This window comes from Taurulus bubalis, assembly GCF_910589615.1.
Source record: "Taurulus bubalis genome assembly, chromosome: 14".
Lineage (NCBI taxonomy): Eukaryota > Metazoa > Chordata > Actinopteri > Perciformes > Cottidae > Taurulus > Taurulus bubalis.
Window position 1 is genome coordinate 20,044,148 of NC_136602.1, and position 18,203 is coordinate 20,062,350.

General features: G+C 43.0%; 2 protein-coding genes across 2 annotated transcripts; both read right to left on the minus strand.

The window, feature by feature from the left end:
• Positions 1-144: 144 nt before the first annotated feature.
• Positions 145-6,177, minus strand: LOC306747249 (lysophosphatidylserine lipase ABHD12-like). Its single transcript, XM_079230287.1, has 13 exons — positions 5,032-6,177; positions 3,737-3,852; positions 3,533-3,638; positions 3,250-3,369; positions 3,090-3,120; positions 2,939-2,984; positions 2,506-2,635; positions 2,047-2,084; positions 1,878-1,957; positions 1,692-1,774; positions 1,152-1,230; positions 912-1,033; positions 145-809 (listed from the first exon to the last, which is right to left on the minus strand). The coding sequence occupies exons 1-13, from the start codon at positions 5,121-5,123 to the stop codon at positions 788-790; spliced, it is 1,065 nt and encodes a 354-aa protein (XP_079086413.1). The 5' UTR covers positions 5,124-6,177; the 3' UTR covers positions 145-787.
• mocos (molybdenum cofactor sulfurase) lies at positions 6,175-11,902 on the minus strand. Its single transcript, XM_079230286.1, has 15 exons — positions 11,732-11,902; positions 11,450-11,539; positions 11,293-11,359; positions 10,537-11,178; positions 10,342-10,418; positions 9,991-10,190; positions 9,769-9,885; positions 9,284-9,670; positions 9,012-9,174; positions 8,782-8,869; positions 8,254-8,378; positions 6,893-6,989; positions 6,638-6,779; positions 6,434-6,538; positions 6,175-6,307 (listed from the first exon to the last, which is right to left on the minus strand). Exons 1-15 carry the CDS (start codon positions 11,841-11,843, stop codon positions 6,200-6,202), a joined length of 2,520 nt encoding a protein of 839 aa, XP_079086412.1. The 5' UTR covers positions 11,844-11,902; the 3' UTR covers positions 6,175-6,199.
• Between the last annotated feature and the right edge of the window lie 6,301 nt (positions 11,903-18,203).

Here is an 18,203-nt window from a genome sequence, read left to right on the forward strand (position 1 = left end):
GAATTTACGAGAGGTAAAGATGAGTTACATCAGCTCTGCAAGGTGGATATCTCCTCCCGAGTGTTTTCTCATGAGACCAGTATATTAATGTGTGCTTTCTTGGAACAAAAGTGAAAAGACCGACAGACCCAATGCACTGCTGGTTAACACAGGGAGTCACCAAGTTTATTGGAATGAAACAGCAATGAAATTGGAACCGAGATCCCGACACACATTAGAATGCACAATGCAGTGCTGTATACTCTGTGGTTAAAACATTTGTTTTATAAAGCCACAGACATTTCCTGCTCTCCTTGTATTTTTCTGAGAAGATGTCACTGACAACAAGGCATCTTAAGCCTTGGATTACAAAACTCATTATTCAGTATTACAGACGAGCATTATCACAACACAGCAATGCCCAGTAGAGGGCACCTGCTGCAACAATGGCTCACCCAAATCACATTTACAATAGTAATTGCTATTTCTTGTTCTGATAATTGATAATAAAATCACCCACAATAATCATTGTACAATCAGTTTGCCTGATCAACTTTTGTATTGATTCTCAAATCATGGTGTTTCTTTTACATTTTTCTGAGACAGACTGATAACAGTGTGAAGTTGCAGCCATTGGGCGTGCACCGTAACCATTCGGCTACCGAGGTGCTCCAAAGATAACATGGTTCGACACATGGTTTGATTTTTGATTCATAAAAAGTGAAACATTTGAATGGAGTGTGTGATCAAACCAAAAGATGAAGTCTGGCAGGATGAAGTTTTTCCTTCTTCAGTCGTCTTTCCAATATTATAAGGACTGCACAAACTTCCTGCAGAGGAGACATGATGACATATACATGTTGTAGAAATAAAGTTTAACACAGTTTACCAAGCCAGAGGAGAATGACTTTAAGCGTTATAGAGTCTCTCACGTTACGATGTCGGGCAGAAGGGCGTCGCGGTATAAGCCGTTGTGCAGATACCCTAGAGAGCCGTCAAACGACACCAGCTTTACTCGCTCTGCATTCTGGGCACTCGCTGCGACCTCGTACAGCTGGGAGAGGAAAGCAAAGACATAAAGAGAAAACACTCATTTAGTTACACTGATACGGAAAATACCACCTCGGTTTCCATTGTATCAGATGAAAAGCTTCTTTCTGTGCCGGTAGTACCTGTTGAGCAATATGAATGGGCACTAAGTGGTCGTCCTCTGCGTGAAGGAACAGGATTGGACATCTCATCTTCTTCAAACTGCAGAATAAGAAAACACACAAGTTAATGCATTTTACTGGTAATAATAACTGTTAACATGCCTATAGTTTCATACTGGTTGTACTAGTTGTACTGTGTGTGTGTGTGTGTGTGTGTGTGTGTGTGTATGTGTATATATATATATATATATATATATATATATATATATATATATATATATATATATATATATATATATATATATATATATAGTATGCGAGTGTGCACATTGGAAGGGAGTAGGGCTCTAGTTGAGAAAGAAACAGGAAGTGTTTCTGTTGTTGCGGTGCATGAAGTCTGTCGTGAACAATGGCTGTCGATAAAGAAGCTGTGGATTAACTTCTAAAGTTGTCTTCTTTTCAGGTGAAAACAAAATGAATAGCTGGTCAAATGTTCGATGAATCATTTAATAATAAACTGTTTTGTATGAGCAGCATGTTTAGAGTCCTATGAAAACATACTTTTCTTCAGTCGGAAAGACAATCTTGTTTTCGGCCCATGGCTCGCGGAGAAAGTACCCAATGCCCGGGAACTTCCAGTAATACTTTCAACAGAAAGAAAATAAAACATGGAAAGGTTTCGCGTTATGTAGCAGCAGCAGCGTGAAGTGAATAAAAGCAAATATTCCAAGTGACGAGTTGGTCTACCCAGGTAAAAGGATGGGCCGGTATATGCTGTCGAGCAGTATTGAATGCGCCCTCCAGCATCACACCGTCAATATCCTCCCCTGGAAACAAGAGAAACTAGTCAAACCGAGAAGTTGGACTTCTTTCCTCTCGTTTCTATTTGCAAAAATGTACTGGTAGTGAAACCTACCTTGCTCCCTCAGTTTCACTGCAGTGTTTGTGGCCACTCTGCACAGAAAAGCAGCAGCATCCTCAGTTTCTCCATTTTGTGCATACATTTGAAAAAACAGTTTCCTCTTCAACTATTCCTGACAGGAACAGTTTTATTGTAGCTGTGGGCTAATTTCAATCATCTCGGTCATAAACGCAGGCCTACCATGTAAACTAAATGATTGCCGATGTATTTAGCAATGCGCTGACTTCCTGTTGATGCATTTTGTGTTCCTGAGTGTGGAGCTCTTGCTCTGGTAAAATGTGTAAGTGTTGCAAGCTCTTACATCAAGGTTTTAAAAGTCTCATATTTCCAGCGAGCACGCAAAGCACATCCAAAACAGATATTACAACAGTGGCATGAATAATTTTGACTCGTGTGAAGAGTGTCTCTCTACTTGAGGAAAATGCTGTGGACCGGGAGTCTTTCGTTACTGACCCGGTGCCAAGAGAGTGTCCCCAGACGATGACCCGGCTGTTTCCGCTGCGTGCTTTGACCCAGTTGTATAAGTAGAGGGCATCGGTCGTCAGGCCGGCTTCAGTCGGCTCCCCGGTAGAATCTCCGAACCCTGCCATGAAGCAATGCTCACTAACATATCCCATAGGGGCCTCTTCGTGGCCACCAGGTGGCAGCCACTCAGAGGGAAACCTGCACTAGACACTGACCTGAAATTGAACCGCCGGTCTTTTGACTGCCTTGCAACAAACCGCTCATTAGGCACAAGTGCATTACGCTACAGGAAGCTTATGCCTCCAGATTATATTCAATCAATGCGAGAAGGTTGTGTATCACAATCAGTAAGAAGGCAAAGAAGGCCAGCGATGGGAAAATGTGTTTCAAAGAGGAGTCATTCGTCTTCATTTTCACCAACCTCTGTAGTCGGGCACCAGCACGTGGTAACCCAGCGCACTCAGCACCTGTTGACACATAACGCTTGTTTGTCATCAGACTGGCTACTGAGACGTGCACGTCTTTATTAGACCTTCAAAAGATGAGTGCGTTTGTGGGGGGCGATCACTCACTTTGGCCACTCCCACCCGATGGGTTTCTGCCCTGTTGGAATGATTCAAAGTCACACAAATGTCTTAAAATAACAAACCCAGATACGTCGAGCAGTGCGGAGCTTTTACACTCTGCTTCTTCGGGGAGCCAATTACAATACAAATGCATTATTTATCGTACCTTGTGCCGGTGTTCCCATGAAGATATATGAAAACTGGACTCCCGTCCCTGAAAGCGTTCTGGTACCATGCCAAGTCCTTCCCGTGAGCCTCTTTCCCATGTCTTTCAGGAACAGTGTGCCTTGAACAGTTTAGAACAATACACCCGCTTACAGACACAACCGATCACTGGAGCTTTTTATATATATATATATATATATATATATATATATATATATATATATATATATATATATATATATATATATATATATATATATATAAGTTGAACTTGGCTTACTCACCATACACCAAGAGAGATTCCTTCCTCTGATGTTAAGTACATGTTGATGGTGTGATTAAGAGAGAGATCAGCAGGTTGGCTGAGGTCAACAAAGAAAGGCACCCTGACTACCAACAGGGAAAGAAGAGAGGTGGGCCCTTTTTATGTAAGCAACGTGAAGAGATCTTTAGAGATCTTTCCAGAGGCAGAGAGGGAATTCACTTACTTCTGTGAGAGTATACAAGGTGCTGGATTAATTCTGGGACTTTTGTCTGCAAGTAAGGCGACAAAAAGACGATGACAAAGATGGCCAACACGCCTCTTTTCAGCCACCATCGGGACCTGAGAACAGAGAGAGAGTCATAGTCACTGACTGACTGTAGCTCCTTCACTGTTGCGCCTCAGCGTGTACGCCAGTGAGGGAACGCATCGTCGTTCCAAACAGCAGATGTACACGGGAATGAACGGCCAAGCCAGTTGGCGCGTGCAGAGATGGTCCGCACATGTCCCACCAGTCTGTGGTTGCAGCATTAATATGACAGAGAACTGAGTCTAATCAAAAGGGCAGGCTGTATTAGAGTTGGCCTTGACTCCCTAGAGGCAACAGCAGAAAGGAGGATGCTATTCAGACTATTGCTAATTAATGGACAATGCATCCCAGCCCCTCCATTTACACTCTAATCAGCCAGAAGAGCCCTTTTAGTCGACGGCTGATTCCTCCACACTGCTCGAGGGGGACATATAGGAGGTCATTTATTTCCACAGCCATCCAGCTGTCGCCGCATCTGTTCTGAGTTGACGCCTTAACTTTACTTTTTCACCTCCAAAATCTTTCTCCAAGATGTCCAAAAGCCTCATGCCATATTGATGAACTGCCATGTCCTACAAATGTATCCTTTTTTTGCCGGACAGACACTGTCCGGCAAAACTACCGTTTTGTAGTGTTCTGCAAATACCTTTCATGTTCACTACCAACACTCTGAATATGAAGATAATAAGTCACGAGTTTTACTTAAGTAGAGAGAGAAATGTACAATCCAATCTTGACCACAGAGGTTCAAATCCCTCAACACTTCCTGGCTTTGCAGTGGGAACTTGCCTGTCCTTTAAAGTCTCCTTTCAACCTGTTTAACACATTTTCTTTGCTATTCTAGGTGTTCTGCTACTTTTATATCTCGCTATTGCCACATGGTTTATGTGTACAGCCTAACTGGAAAGGCAAACATCAACCTGTCAATCATCTGTAGCTATATATTCCTGAACACACACGCGCACACACACACACACACACACACACACACACACACACACACACACACACACACACACACGTACACGTACACACGTCTTGTCACAGAAGGGGTCACACGTTTTGACGCCGGTGGGGTTTGATCACTGTAATAAAGATGCAATCAGAAAACCATCAACACAAATACATGTCTTTTATGATCGGGAATTTAGTGGTTTCGACGTTCGTGCAACATCAACAACACAACCCTATTGATACTAAAGTTAACTCACGGTTTCGCCTCCTTCTGGACTTTGGCAGAGCCCTGAACTTTTCCAGCAGCGGAGGAAGAACCGTCGCGTTTGACGACCCTCTTCCTCGGCATGACGTCAGTATTATCCGAGTACAGTTATATTAAATATTTATGCGAACCCTTCGGCCTAGTTACACATTTTTTTTCTTTTCTTTTGGTCATCGGCTATCAAAAAGTTCGACCAAAGTACAGGATAATCGGAAGGGGAGGAACCCGGGGTTGTTAAGGTAGCGCTAATTTAAATAGTTAGTTAATGACAAAGCACATGACGTTGAACATGGCGCCACCTTAAAAGCGGCACGCAGTATACTGTTCACCAACCAATATGTTCTGCCATTTTACAAAAGGACTAATATTAGGACATAAAATGTATATAAATATACATACATACATACATACGTCTGGTAGGTTTTTCCATATATTAGGACTTTTTATGGAGGCACTTTCTTTATTATCATCCATTTATATATATATTTCAAAACCTTGCAGCCCCCTCATACTAAACCTTGATGTAACATGTGTTCTGTATGTATAAGCATGTTACTCTGAGCACATAATTTCTGCTGTCCAATACATTATTACTTTATCTTGCATAACATCTCTTGTCAAAGTCAGCACCCCGTTCAGAGCGTGTATACTGAGAGTGTCTGGTAGATTTTTCCATTTCAGGGAGCAATGCGTTATAGATTTGTGGCAGCAGTAACAGAAGGGGTGTGTTTGGAATACATAGCAATTCTCCATGGGAATAAACAGAAGAAGAAATGTCTGGGAGGTTAACATGATGAGCAGCGATTAGTGCGTCAAGCCTGACATGTTCTGATCTCATTAGCGGTAATGCATTCAAAGTTTTGTCATGCAATTATTTTTTCACATCCACTATATTGCACACATTTTGCAAAAATGCTTGAAAATGCTTGAAATCTCAAGCATTTCCCATCAAAGCAGACTTGTATGGAATTCAATCTGAATACCGTGGTATGAAATGGAGACTTGAGAGGACAAAAGGCATCATTACGATGGATGAATAGAAGAGCGGCATCAAGCTATTCCCCCGCTGTGTTTGACATGTGATCTTTAGGACGTGCATCGCCGAAATGACCGCTTGGATGTCACCAAAATAAATCAAGAGGACGATGCAGATGTTTACTTCAGGAACTGTGTGACTCAGGCTGTATCAGGGACCCAGCAGAGAGGACACGGACTGCGTTACTGGAGCCCTCTGGTAGCTGATGGGTCAGGTACACTCCAAAAGTGACCTACAAATATATTAGGAACATGAAAGAGATCTTTTTATGCACATGCATTTCACCCACCCGTCACTGCCACAAAACTCACACACAGATAGCATCTACATGAATGAGCAGTAGTCATTTTAGACTGACCTTTCCATTGCGGTAGGCCGACAGAGACATTAGCGGCTCTTTTGTTTTGTTCCCAGTCTCCTGGTCCACTCCGACCATCTGGCACCTCCCACACTGACCTGCGACCTTTGGGTAAATCACAAAAGGGAAGCATATTCATTTCTGAAGGGATCCGTTTGCAACACATTTGAACATTCCGTCATGTGTCTCAAAGCGTCAGCTCACCACAAATCGAGTGTTGCCAATAATCAAGTGTGACCAATTATCTTCCTCAAATGGTTCTACTCCAGCGATGACTAAATTGGCTCGGAAGCGGCTAATGACGTTCTGTGTGTCAAGGAGCTGATCGCCCTCAGTGTCGCCCTGCCTGCGAAAAAGGGAAATGTGGAAATTGCATGTTATTTTGTCAAATCCGCCCCCGTCATGTAAATGTACAATGCGTCGACGGATCCTGACGTCGTTCACATCGCGCGCTCAAACCTGCTGCTCATTAGCTTCTGAATGAGCTCCACGCTGGCACGGTTGATCATGAGATACTGAGCTTCATTCACCAGGGAGAGGGACGCGGAGGTGGCAGCTAGAAGGGAGAGACTATATATTACCCCAATGACTTATTCAATATGGAGAAAACATTCTGATCTCTGGTTTGCGCAGCCCACATCCTCACAGAGCCTGAAGACTGAGGGTTCTGCTGCAACACAGAGAGTGAAAGAGGTGCAACTAATTGAAACGTGCACTCCTCAATTACATTTTGGCGATTTTTATAAAACGTTCGAGTGTAATTTTATACAGCAACATCAATCTAAACTTTAAAGGCAACAAGATGTCCTTGAAATGCTCTGAAAATGTAAATTTTAACATCTGCAATTCAATGACAACCGGGCAAACTCCATCTGCTGACAAAGACTGTGATACGATCAAAAGCTCCAGCACAGCTACATGGACCGTGTGAAAAGATTGTTTTGTTCAAACAGCAATACAGCTTGTGATGAAGAAGAAATTCAATTGAGAAGTTGTTAATATATTAAAAAGTCAAACGGGCTCATCCAGTGAACGAAGGACCTGAACAACAAAGATGATTTGTCATATTAATGCAAAAAGGAATTAAATAATGCCATAAAGCAGAGACGAGACTCCCAAGAGGCAGATTTCTCCAAAAAGACTGAACAAAATTTCTGCAGCAATGGTCGATATATCCTAATTTCTATTCCTTAGTTTGAGTCAAACTCCAAAAACATTGGAGCCCACACTTCCCATAATGCAACTGGGTAGGATATCTGTGTTAGATCTTCCCTGGCTGATTAACACCCACGTCTTTCCAACAGCCAGATTGTAACGCAGGCTTTCAGATGAAAAGCCTAAGCTCAATCATCATCGGGATAATTTTCCCAGACTTGACAGAGCTCCTTCACAGACGGAATACTACGAACCATCACACCAAAACTGAACTAGATGTATCAAACTGATGAGGTACCAATCCCCTTTTACAAATCCTCATTGTCTGATGGTATGTATGACAGATGAATCTTCATGGACAGCACCCATCTATATGTTCCTCTGAATGTAATAAAGTGGATACTATTTAGCTATTAATTGACACATAAAGTGTTACACGATAAACTGATTCTTTTAAACGGAGTAACTTGCAAAAGCAGATAAGGATAATTTATTATTTTTTTAATCCAAGTGAACCGCTGAAGGGAATGCAAGGTCACAGCCACAACCAGGTGGTATCAGCAGGATATGTGACTCTGGATTGCACATGTAGACTTTTACAGTTAAATCCAGCGTAAAGAAATAAAAAGAGCCAGGCAGAACAGGTGGAATGCTTAAATATGTACCGTCGCTCGGCCTCTTCTTCATGTCACGCGTAAAGTCAGCACTTTGTCTTATCAGGCGGCATGGCTGTCCAAGGAAGTCAGAGAGCCACGATGCAGCCTCGTCCCCACAGTCCACAGCCTCCACCCTGGGGAGAAGGAGGCGGATTATTTTCTGAAGGCCCACGAGGGAAATTTACAGTTTGATGCTGCTTATCATTTTGGGTAACATCGACATTAATCCAAGAATCAGTAGATAAGTAGATTTTTAAATTTATGACTTTTCATGAAGGGATCCAAGGAGATCAATATCATCTCATGCTTATTATTACAGTAGTTTTTTTCCATTAAGAGTGGTAAATAAGTGGACTTTCATACGAAATTGAGAGCAAGGAGACTTTCTAATGCCGATCCAGTGTCGACAGATAGCGTCAAGAACAGTGGAGCGAGAGACGGCACTGATACGAGGGGAAAAAAGAGCGGCACAAATGGTATGTGTCACAGTATTTCCTGCAGCTGCTGCATTCAGATGTTTCAACATTGCCAGCTCACCTGTCACCACAAACTTTACTCTGACACACTCGATAGCTTGCGTGCATTTGAGTGTTGTTTTTCAGGGGAACTGAAATGGTATCCGTGCCTGCAGGCCAGTGGGAAAAATATATATAAATCCTCAAACTAAGATCATTTATAGCAGAACATCCGACGGACTGAAATGTATTTTTGTTAGGCAGTTTGCTTTTCTTTCTCCCCCCCAGTGAGCCGCTGATAGACGGCCTGACCTGATGCCTGCAAGAACAATTTGTTCGAGTGCAGGTGGACTTGTGGGTGAACGAGGCACAAACGCGGCTCTCTCTTCTGGCTCAGGCACACGCCGTTTCCATTCACCACCATCCAGCCTCGGTCATACAGCAAACCCAGCGGTCCCACCGGCCAGTCGTGGACCTGCATTAAGAACAGCACAAAACCGAATGATGGATACGGGAAAGAAATTGGAAAGACAGGGACAGAACAAAATTGAAAGGAAAAAAGATAGTTTGGGTCGTCCTCAAACCTCATAGGCGCCACATGATTTGATGGGATATATGTAGATGTTGGTCAGAGTATACGCCTCCGTGTGGCCGCTTGAGTCTCTGCGTCCAAATCCCCTCGGCGATGTCTCCAAAGGCCTCGCCCCCTCGTCGACTCCAACTCTACCTCCTGGAGTGATGTCGCTTGGAGGCTCTTCGCGCGAGCCTTCTTCGCATGCCGCTGTGGCGGTCATGAGCTTCTCCAGTCTCTCCCGGTCCACTGTGACTGGCTTCTCCACGAAGCACTCGGCAACAAAGTTCAGGAACTTTTGACAGTCGTCGAATGTCGACATGTAGCCAAAGGAGACGCGCACAGATCCGGTCGGCTGGCCGTCCACCAGGTCGATGCTGTCTCCGCAGACGTGGCCGGCCTCGAAGAGAAGAAAAAAAACAAACACAGCACCTTTTATTCTCCCTGCACAAGCCTTTCACAGATGTTTGACATTTTTCCTATTACTGAATCTCTCACCTGCAGGTTTCTTCGCATCTGCTGATTGGTGATCCCAAGGAAGGACTGACAGGCTCCGGTGTTGCAGAAGCAGCCCGTGCGCACATGGATATTGTACAGACTGGCCATTCTGTCAACCTGAGGTAAAAAACAGAGGAGCTGTTTTAATAGGCGCCAACACTGTCCATGCATAAAACATGCGGTAATTAAATTGTTGTGAAAACCGAAAACTATTGAATGCACCTGAGAATATCCAATTATCTGCCCATGAGAATCCTTGAGGTTGAAATTCAGGATTGCGCCCTGTGTGCTCGGACTCTCAAACTGGCCTTCTGTGTAAATCTGAGCCACCGGTCGCCCGTTGCCATGGCAAAGGCCCGACAGCAGCATGTAAGTGTAGCGTGCCAAGCCATAGGTGTGCTGTTGGATGTTGTGCATGCCCCCTGAAGACAAAAGGGGGATGAAGACAGGGAGGCTGTTCGCGGTAACCTTTAGCGAATCGTAAATAACTTGCGTGTGTATTATTATTCTGTTATTAAATTAGTGCTTTCATGTTTTTTTTCTTCCTTCTATTAACATGCTCTGTTACGGTACCTGTGATCCTGTAAAGAGCTTCAAAACCGTGATTTACAGCAATGACGTCCAAGAAGGAAACGGTCCCATCTTCAAATCTTTCATCAGGGAGAAAGAAAAACATTGCATCTTACAATGAAGGAGGGAGCAGCTACAGAACAACTGGGGGCTCTCAGAGAATATCTAGGGCTTAGCAGGCTGGTGTGCTTTATTTACCTGTCAGAAATGTTGGCCGCCTGCACATAATAATCTTCCCCGGAAAGGTAAGCTGCCGCTGTGCCTCCTCCGAAGTAAGTCTTCTTTAGTATGCCGGCCGCGTCATTACGGACAAGAAGGGCCCCCAGCCCCGTAGGGAAGCCAAACATCTTATGGAAGGAGATGGGGATGAAGTCAGCGGGGCACTCCTGCAGGTTCAGAGGGGAGCAGCTGACATGACAGGCCGCGTCAAGCAGCACAAACCAGCGACCCGGGTGGTCACACGCCGGGTAAAGGCGTCTCGCCTGGATGCCCCTCACGAGCTTGAGGGGATACTTCCTCCCCGAGAAGTTGCTCTGCGCCGGGTAGCTGAAGAGGTGCGGTGTCTGGCAAGCGGCGCCTTCACCTTTCGCAGGCTCCGCCTGGCCCTCCACGTCCAGCAGTGAGACGGGCAGGGCGACCACCCCGCGGCCGCACGCCAGCCCTCTTATGCCAACCACGGAGGTGTGGCTGTCGGTGAGGTAGCAGAAGTGGCTTCCTGCCTCATTCTCAGACGGCGGCCTCCAGGGAAAGCTCTCAGCCACTAGTTTGAGTGCGGCTGTACAACCAGAAGTGAAAATCACGGAGTAGTCCTCGGGGGTGGCGTTAAAATGCTGCAATACCCTGTAAGAAATATTTTCCGTATTTTTATATATATATTTTTTAACTCATCTCATCCAGGAAAGCACTATTCAAAAAGAGTCACAGGGGCCCTTTGAGGGCATGAACAGCCTTTACCTGTATCTGACCCTGTCCACTGTGTCTTGTGTCAGTCTGCTGCTCGGGTGGTGGCTGTGAGGGTTTCCTATTGGGACACATAATGACCCATAACAGTTCTGAGTTTTATGACTGAATAAAGAACACGTTTAAACACGTTTCATGGGACTTCTCTCACCGTACATGTTCCTTGAAACGTCCTGGAAGTAGTCCCTGACCAGAGACTCTGGGTACAGAGTAGTTGCTGCATGGTCCAGATACGTTATTCCTGTTAACAACGAGAAAGTGAGTGTGTGTGTGTGTGTGTGTGTGTGTGTGTGTGTGTGTGTGTGTGTGTGTGTGTGTGTGTGTGTGCGCGCGCGCATGTTTGTTTGCGTGCGCGTGTATGTAAACTGTCAAAACAAGCGACGCCTTGCCTTTGTCACTGCGCATGTCATTACCGAAACACGACCATTATTACCTTTAATCCGCGTGAACTCCTTCTCGACCACGTCCCGGAAGTCTCCCCCGTAACCGTAATGGCTCCACGCCGACTTGAAAGTGTCAAACGTGCAAAGTGTTTGGAAATCCATGGACTGCAAAGAGCGCGTGGGCTCACAGTGGCTCGAAGTTCCAGGGTCGAAGTCCCAAGTCCTCCTCCCTTCACTGCCCTCGCGAAAACCGTCTCAAAGGAAAAAAAAGAGAAGTTTGGCAAAACTAAGAGGCACGTGCCTCTTAGTTTTGCCAAACTGGTTTGTCAGTACTGGTTTTAAAAACCACTTTGCAATCACGTGACAAGCTAGTTTTGACGCGCACACACACATATTTGCTTTCACGTCAGCTAACATTAACTGGAATACCAACAACTGCTAACTTTGCAAACACACGAAGTTGTTGCTTATTTCACATGTTAGTGTGACGTTATATTAAATTAATATATAATAAAATCCAATGTATACGTTGAGATATGGCCATTTATGATTTGATAAACATGTTTCCCCCCCCACATTAACCAACTATAACGTATGTGTATTATGTTTAATATGTCTTTATATATATATACTTGTTTTTCTAATACACCTGATTATATATACCTTTTAAATATCCCACATGTATTTGCCATATGTATTGTGAAAATGTAGTCATGCATCACTTTACATAGGCATGTTCAGCATCGGGGTAATGATGGGTCAAAAAAAGTTTGAAAAGACAAAGCATCTGCTGTGTTGGGTCTATATTATATGTAATATGGTAATGTTGTATACACTGGCGGGTAAAAGGTGCTGCAGCAGTTCAACCAAACGGTGAGGTATGAAAAATGTTCGGCATTTAAACTTATTTATTTACTCCAAAACAGAAAGATAATATAATCCATAAACAGAAAAGAAATTTCATACATACACTTTTCCATAATTTGGAATATTTGTCTCCTTATGATAAGATACATACATGAAACTTAAAAAAAATACTTTTTTTAGATACTTGTGGTATATGCACACATATACACATATATGACGTATATGCTTTAGATATTGATGAGAGGCATACATTGACAAATACGCAATATAAACTACTTTCATGGTTGTACATCAGATTTTTACGTTATGTCAGGCTACCAGGCCCGAAAAGGTAAGCACAAATGATGGTGAAATAACCATGTAAGTATTATAATGCATCCTTTATGTATTCAATGTACCCTTCCCCCTCTCATTTCTTTCAGGGTCAACTTGTATTGATCTTCATTGTCTAACCCTTTCTCACAGTAAACCCAATCGCAAACCTGAAACAGTATATATATATATATATATATATATATATATATATATATATATATATATATATATTTTTTTTTTAAATAAAAATAATCATAATCATTTGTTTCTTTTAATCATGGCAATTGTACTAGTGTTTACAGCTTGTAATAGATTACACCAGTACGTCTCAGTAAGCTCATTAAATATAACTCCCCTGACTCTTATCTTATTGTCACACACAGCACATGGTGGAATGAATTAGTTCAAAGTGTGGCATTCAAATAAAAAATAAATAAAACATTATTAGTGCACATCATTCCAGTGTAATGATTACTTAATGTCAGGCTACTTGACCTGCTGTGTGTTATTAAAGCTAATGATGAAATAACCATGTTTATATTATATTTATCCGTTAGCCATTTTTTCAGTTTAGGTAAACTTAGTGCAGCTATGAACCCCTTTCCTTTAATTTTCAAGCTATTCTTTATTTGATATATACACTGTTGTCAGTAACTGTAACTGATTACACCAACAAGTCTCAGTAATCGCTTCACAGCAATCCCTTTACATATAATCCCCGACTCCTTAATCTCATTGACACACAAGGTACGCGAAGGAGGGGAAATTAGTCACAAGTGATTGGCATGAAATGCCCGATCATCTCACGGTCTCTGAAAGGATAGAAATATCCACTTTGTCAGACGCCATGCCCTTGACAGCGTTGATAGCTTTGTTGTGGTTCTGACTCAGTTTGCAGTCTGGAAACAGAAAGACACATTATTGTACAAGTTGTATTCTACTGTTCTGGACTTTATTTGACCTTTGCTTAACCCCTAATCGTAACCTCACCGAACCTCACCCTGAAAAAAGTCCCTTACAAAGTTAAGAATGGCAAAACAACTTTGCTTTAAAGGACTGTGTGCATCTTTGTGATCTCATAAGGACATTGAACCCTCTTAATCAGAAATAAAGCTAGGAAGTTTGAAATCGTAGTTGGGAAGTGAATGTAACATGGCCTGCTTAGCTGTCTGACAGGCTGCCGTGAGGCTCACAGCAGCCATCATTGTCCCCGTGCAACGCAGTGAGTAGTAATTAAATATGCCACTTATGCTTCACTGATTCATTTCCTTCACAATTTTGAAGCTCAGCTGAATACATTTTTTTCTTTCTGTGTGGGGCTGTATTGTATCCAGTATGGCCTCATTACAAGGGCAGAAGGGCTTGGTGTGGGGGAGGGCGGAGGCGGTGATGGGGGTGGAGAAGCGCCCCATGAAGACATTGTGCTTAACATCACTAAATACCTCAAACACCGCATTGTCCTCTCCAGCCCTCAATTAGTGGGGTCCTTGTACAAAGCACCGATTTCATACAGGGTGATTTATTTTTAGAGAAAATCCGGCCCTGTGCAGGCAGGAAGCGCTCTGAAAATCTAATGAGGAACACAGCAGTCATGCAGGGTTGTTAGTATGAGAGCAACACCGGTTAACAAAGCCTCTCTTCAGCATCTCTATGTGGGTTTTTAGATGACTGAAAAAGACCAGAGCTCTCCGATTTGTGTTTGTTGTGGTGGCTGTAACTGTAGCCTGCTCTATCTGCGCTGGACAGTGTCCAGCCGAAGAGCCTCTTTGCCCTGCCCTCAGGCCCCTTCAGCTTGTGGATCTCCGTGCGGAGGAACGCCTCTTTGGTGGCTGTGACAGGGAGAATTAGGCAAGAGATGCGGGTTCACTTGCCCTGCGTAGGGGCTTATCTTGGGCTAAGCTGAGGGACTAATAGCAAAGCCAGCCTCCGCTCCAGCCGGTCTGAGGGCACAGGGAACCATCTGTCCACTCTGTGGATAACTGACAACAAAGGGGGCAAACATTGAACACGGACCGCAGACAAAAAGGCCGCTCATTTAGGAGATACCAGAAATACAGAAGAGGAATATTTTGTACATACGGTCAGTACTTTAAACTTATCATTCTTGAATACAGGCCCTTTACTGAAGGGTCCGACTCCGTCACAGCTCAGTTTCTTCGGGTAACAATGTTGCAGACTACAGTAATGTTGGAGGGTTTTACCAGATGCAAAGTTGAAGTTTTAAGTTAAGGGGGCTTTCAATCCAGCCCTCCTTTTTTTGTTCTCTTCACTTACAGGGAGCTAAGTATGCGCGTCTTTAGTCTAATGCGCATCTCCTGACTCCCATTAGTTGATTTGTGCTGGTGGTTTTTCAGTACTCTGCTGTGTTGTGAATGCATTTTGTTGCACTCTTGATGGCAGAGATAGTTTGGGCGAGATGGATTATCACATTAAACCAGACATGCATCTCTGATAGTGTAACCTTTGTGTTGAGAGAGGAACGCCATGCCGCCGGGACCCATGCTTATAGTCTGATATGCGATTGTTATAAATAGAATGTGACTTGAGATATTTAAGAAGTGATTAGTTCTGGCTTTCTTTCATTATGATAAAGATATGTAATTAAACACGTTATTTAAAAATGTATAGAACATTGTTTATGAATACTTGTTTACTTAGAAGCTTTGCTCCCTAAACTGGAAGCACTATTGTATGTAATAATATCGTAAAATACAAAAATCGTTGCATTACAATCTTCAGAATGAAAAAATACGCTTTGTTTTACCCTCACATTTGGAGTACATGAAACCCCTCAAGTAATCCACTTAGACATTGTTCTTCATTTCCCTCAAGGATTAATGCCCTGGTTTTATTTTTTTAAACTTTTTCATTGTCTGAAGCACATCTCTGCCTGCAGTGCTCTGGGAGCTGGTTCCTGTAGATGATCTGTTTTATCATGTATACTCGGAGGGTGCTGTTGTGCACCAGTGTTTTGTTCGTAAGTCTTGAGTGGGCGCTGACGTGCTAGAGGTGACAGAAATGGGTCAAAGGGGTCTTAGCATTAACTAAACAAATCCCGGCCTATAGGATTAGACAGAGATGTTGCTGTTTATTTGATGTATTCACTCTAACTTTATAATGACACACGGCGGGAAGAATGGCTGCGAGTCTTGTTAGCAGTAAGACACCCTCCTTTTATTCATGTGCCGATCGGAGTAAGTCCTTCGGCTCCGACTGGTATTATCAACATTGGAATGTACTTGAACAATATCTTATTGTAAATCTGTCTCTGCTCCTGGAAAACAATTTTTTATTATTTACTTGTTAGTTACTGATATTGCCACCTTTTTTCTTTTGGTGTGGAGCGGCGTCAGAGAGTTCTGTATTTATTGGTTTGTGTGAGTATCTAAGCAGGGGTCTGAGGGAGGAGAGATAGGTTGATATTATGGGAAATATGCTTACTTGCTTAGTTGCAGAGAGTTAGATGAGCAGGTCGATACCGCCCTCATGTCTGTCTCTTAAATATGAAGCTACAGCAGGCGGTTAGCTTAGCTTAGCACAAAGACTGGAAACAGTCAGCCTGGCGCTGGGGACACAATCCAGCCTCTCTAAAGCTCACTAATTAAACACATTTTATCTTGTTTGTGTAGTCCGTTCAGAGATTAAGTATAAAAGGGAAAACAATGACAATTTGCTGTTTCATGTTGGTTATGTGCCAGATTATATTTTAGCTGCAGCAATAACTTCCAGGAGTCTGTGCTGTTTGCTTGGATGCTGTTCAGAGCCAGGAAAGAGTCCAGCAACTAACCCACCATCAACACCTTTTCTACGCTTAAATGGATTAAACCCGTGAGATATAACTTGGTAATTAGTGCGCTTAAGACATGCTGGTAGACGAATAACCTTCGGACAGAGTTAGCTGTTTCAGTCTTTATGCTAAGCTATGCAAACTGCCTTTTGGCTGCAGCTCAATATGTACCGCACAGAGAGAGGTATCGATCTACTCACTTCTGCAGAAATCTAAGCACATACGCATATTTCTCAAAAAGGTCATTGTGGACACTGTTAAATCAGTGGAGTAGGATGGAATCAAACTGTGGATTTACTAGGTTAACATCATGTGCAGTCACACCATGTTCCTTCCTCTTTATCATCAAGGTCTCAGAAAGGAACCTCGATCTACCGTTTGCAGTGAGCCAAAAGGTTTTAGATGAAGTTTGACATGTAAAACACGCTTACTCTGTCCATATAAACATTCCCTTCTTAAATGACCCTCTTTAGTTGAGATAATTTGGTTTATTAGATATGAGTTCTTCATCTGAGTCAATTCTTTGTGCACAATGTCTCTCAAACACTGAGCCCAGTGTGAAAGGTAAATGTCAAAAGTATTGCATAGTGCATAGTGACCGTGGTCCTTGGTGGACTTGAAGTCTTCTCTCTGTCAGTTATGGTGCAATAAGCTGCCATTCCTATAACTGCATCAAGACATTCTTTTTTTTTCTTCCTGCAAATACAACGAATTGGTTACGTGGCCACAACAGAGCCGACATTGTGTGGTGTGATATTAAGCGACTAACCGGTCACACACATCACTTGATCCTCAGGCCTCCACAGCCCAAGTGGCTCCCTTTGTATCTTATCTTATCCGAGGGACACAACTTTAGCCGGAAATAAAGATGCGGTCCCATGTGAAGATTGCACATAGCGATAGGCTTATCCCCCCCATACACACACAAGTACACAGTCAGAAGACAAACAACAATGATCCACAACTCTTCAGAGCACAAGTCCCTTGATGAAACCTAAAAAAAAAGAGCATGAAAAGGTCTGTTCATACTTGGAGCATTTCCCGGTCACTCTGCATCGCGCATAGTTAAGCTAATGATCCATAGCGTTCTCAAATGGAAATCTATTTCATCTCCGCGGACTGATGATGCTGCTAACACACAGTTCATGGAAGCTGTTGCATTCGCTGTGACTGGTTGCTCTTCCCCAGAAAAATTCTGTTGAGCACAGGAAATGATACATTTCACATTTCCTGCAGCTGCAGCGGTTTGACAGTAATAAATAGAAGAAGAACGGGGCAGTTAGCATTAGCAGTGATAACAACCATAGTGATTTAACGGACAAAGACGGCTGGAAATTCATTGAAACGTGAAGCTCATATAATACTCAATATACTCTCCACACAGTTGGACTTTGTCATGAAATTAGGATCTCGCAGATTTCCTCTTTATTGAAACAGATAATCGACTGGGCCATCTGAAACTCCAAAGCTCTTTAGTCATGCACAGGAATGTTCTGAAAACACTTTCTCTCTTTTTGCAGAAGGTTTACAATAAAGGAAAACACAGACTGACA

What these genes read in the sequence shown, in the direction of transcription:
- LOC306747249 (XM_079230287.1), bottom strand. Translation starts at nt 5,123, where the DNA reads ATGCCGAGGAAGAGGGTCGTCAAACGCGACGGTTCTTCCTCCGCTGCT. An exon ending in ATCGGGTGGGAGTGGCCAAA is followed by an intron (nt 2,985 to 3,089) that starts GTGAGTGATCGC and finishes ATGTGTCAACAG; the next exon opens with GTGCTGAGTGCGCTGGGTTA. An exon ending in GGACACTCTCTTGGCACCGG is followed by an intron (nt 2,085 to 2,505) that starts GTCAGTAACGAA and finishes TTTTCTGTGCAG; the next exon opens with AGTGGCCACAAACACTGCAG.
- mocos (XM_079230286.1), bottom strand. Translation starts at nt 11,843, where the DNA reads ATGGATTTCCAAACACTTTGCACGTTTGACACTTTCAAGTCGGCGTGG. An exon ending in AGTAAAGTTTGTGGTGACAG is followed by an intron (nt 8,379 to 8,781) that starts GTGAGCTGGCAA and finishes CCTTCTCCCCAG; the next exon opens with GGTGGAGGCTGTGGACTGTG. An exon ending in CAGAAGCTAATGAGCAGCAG is followed by an intron (nt 6,780 to 6,892) that starts GTTTGAGCGCGC and finishes CCTTTTTCGCAG; the next exon opens with GCAGGGCGACACTGAGGGCG.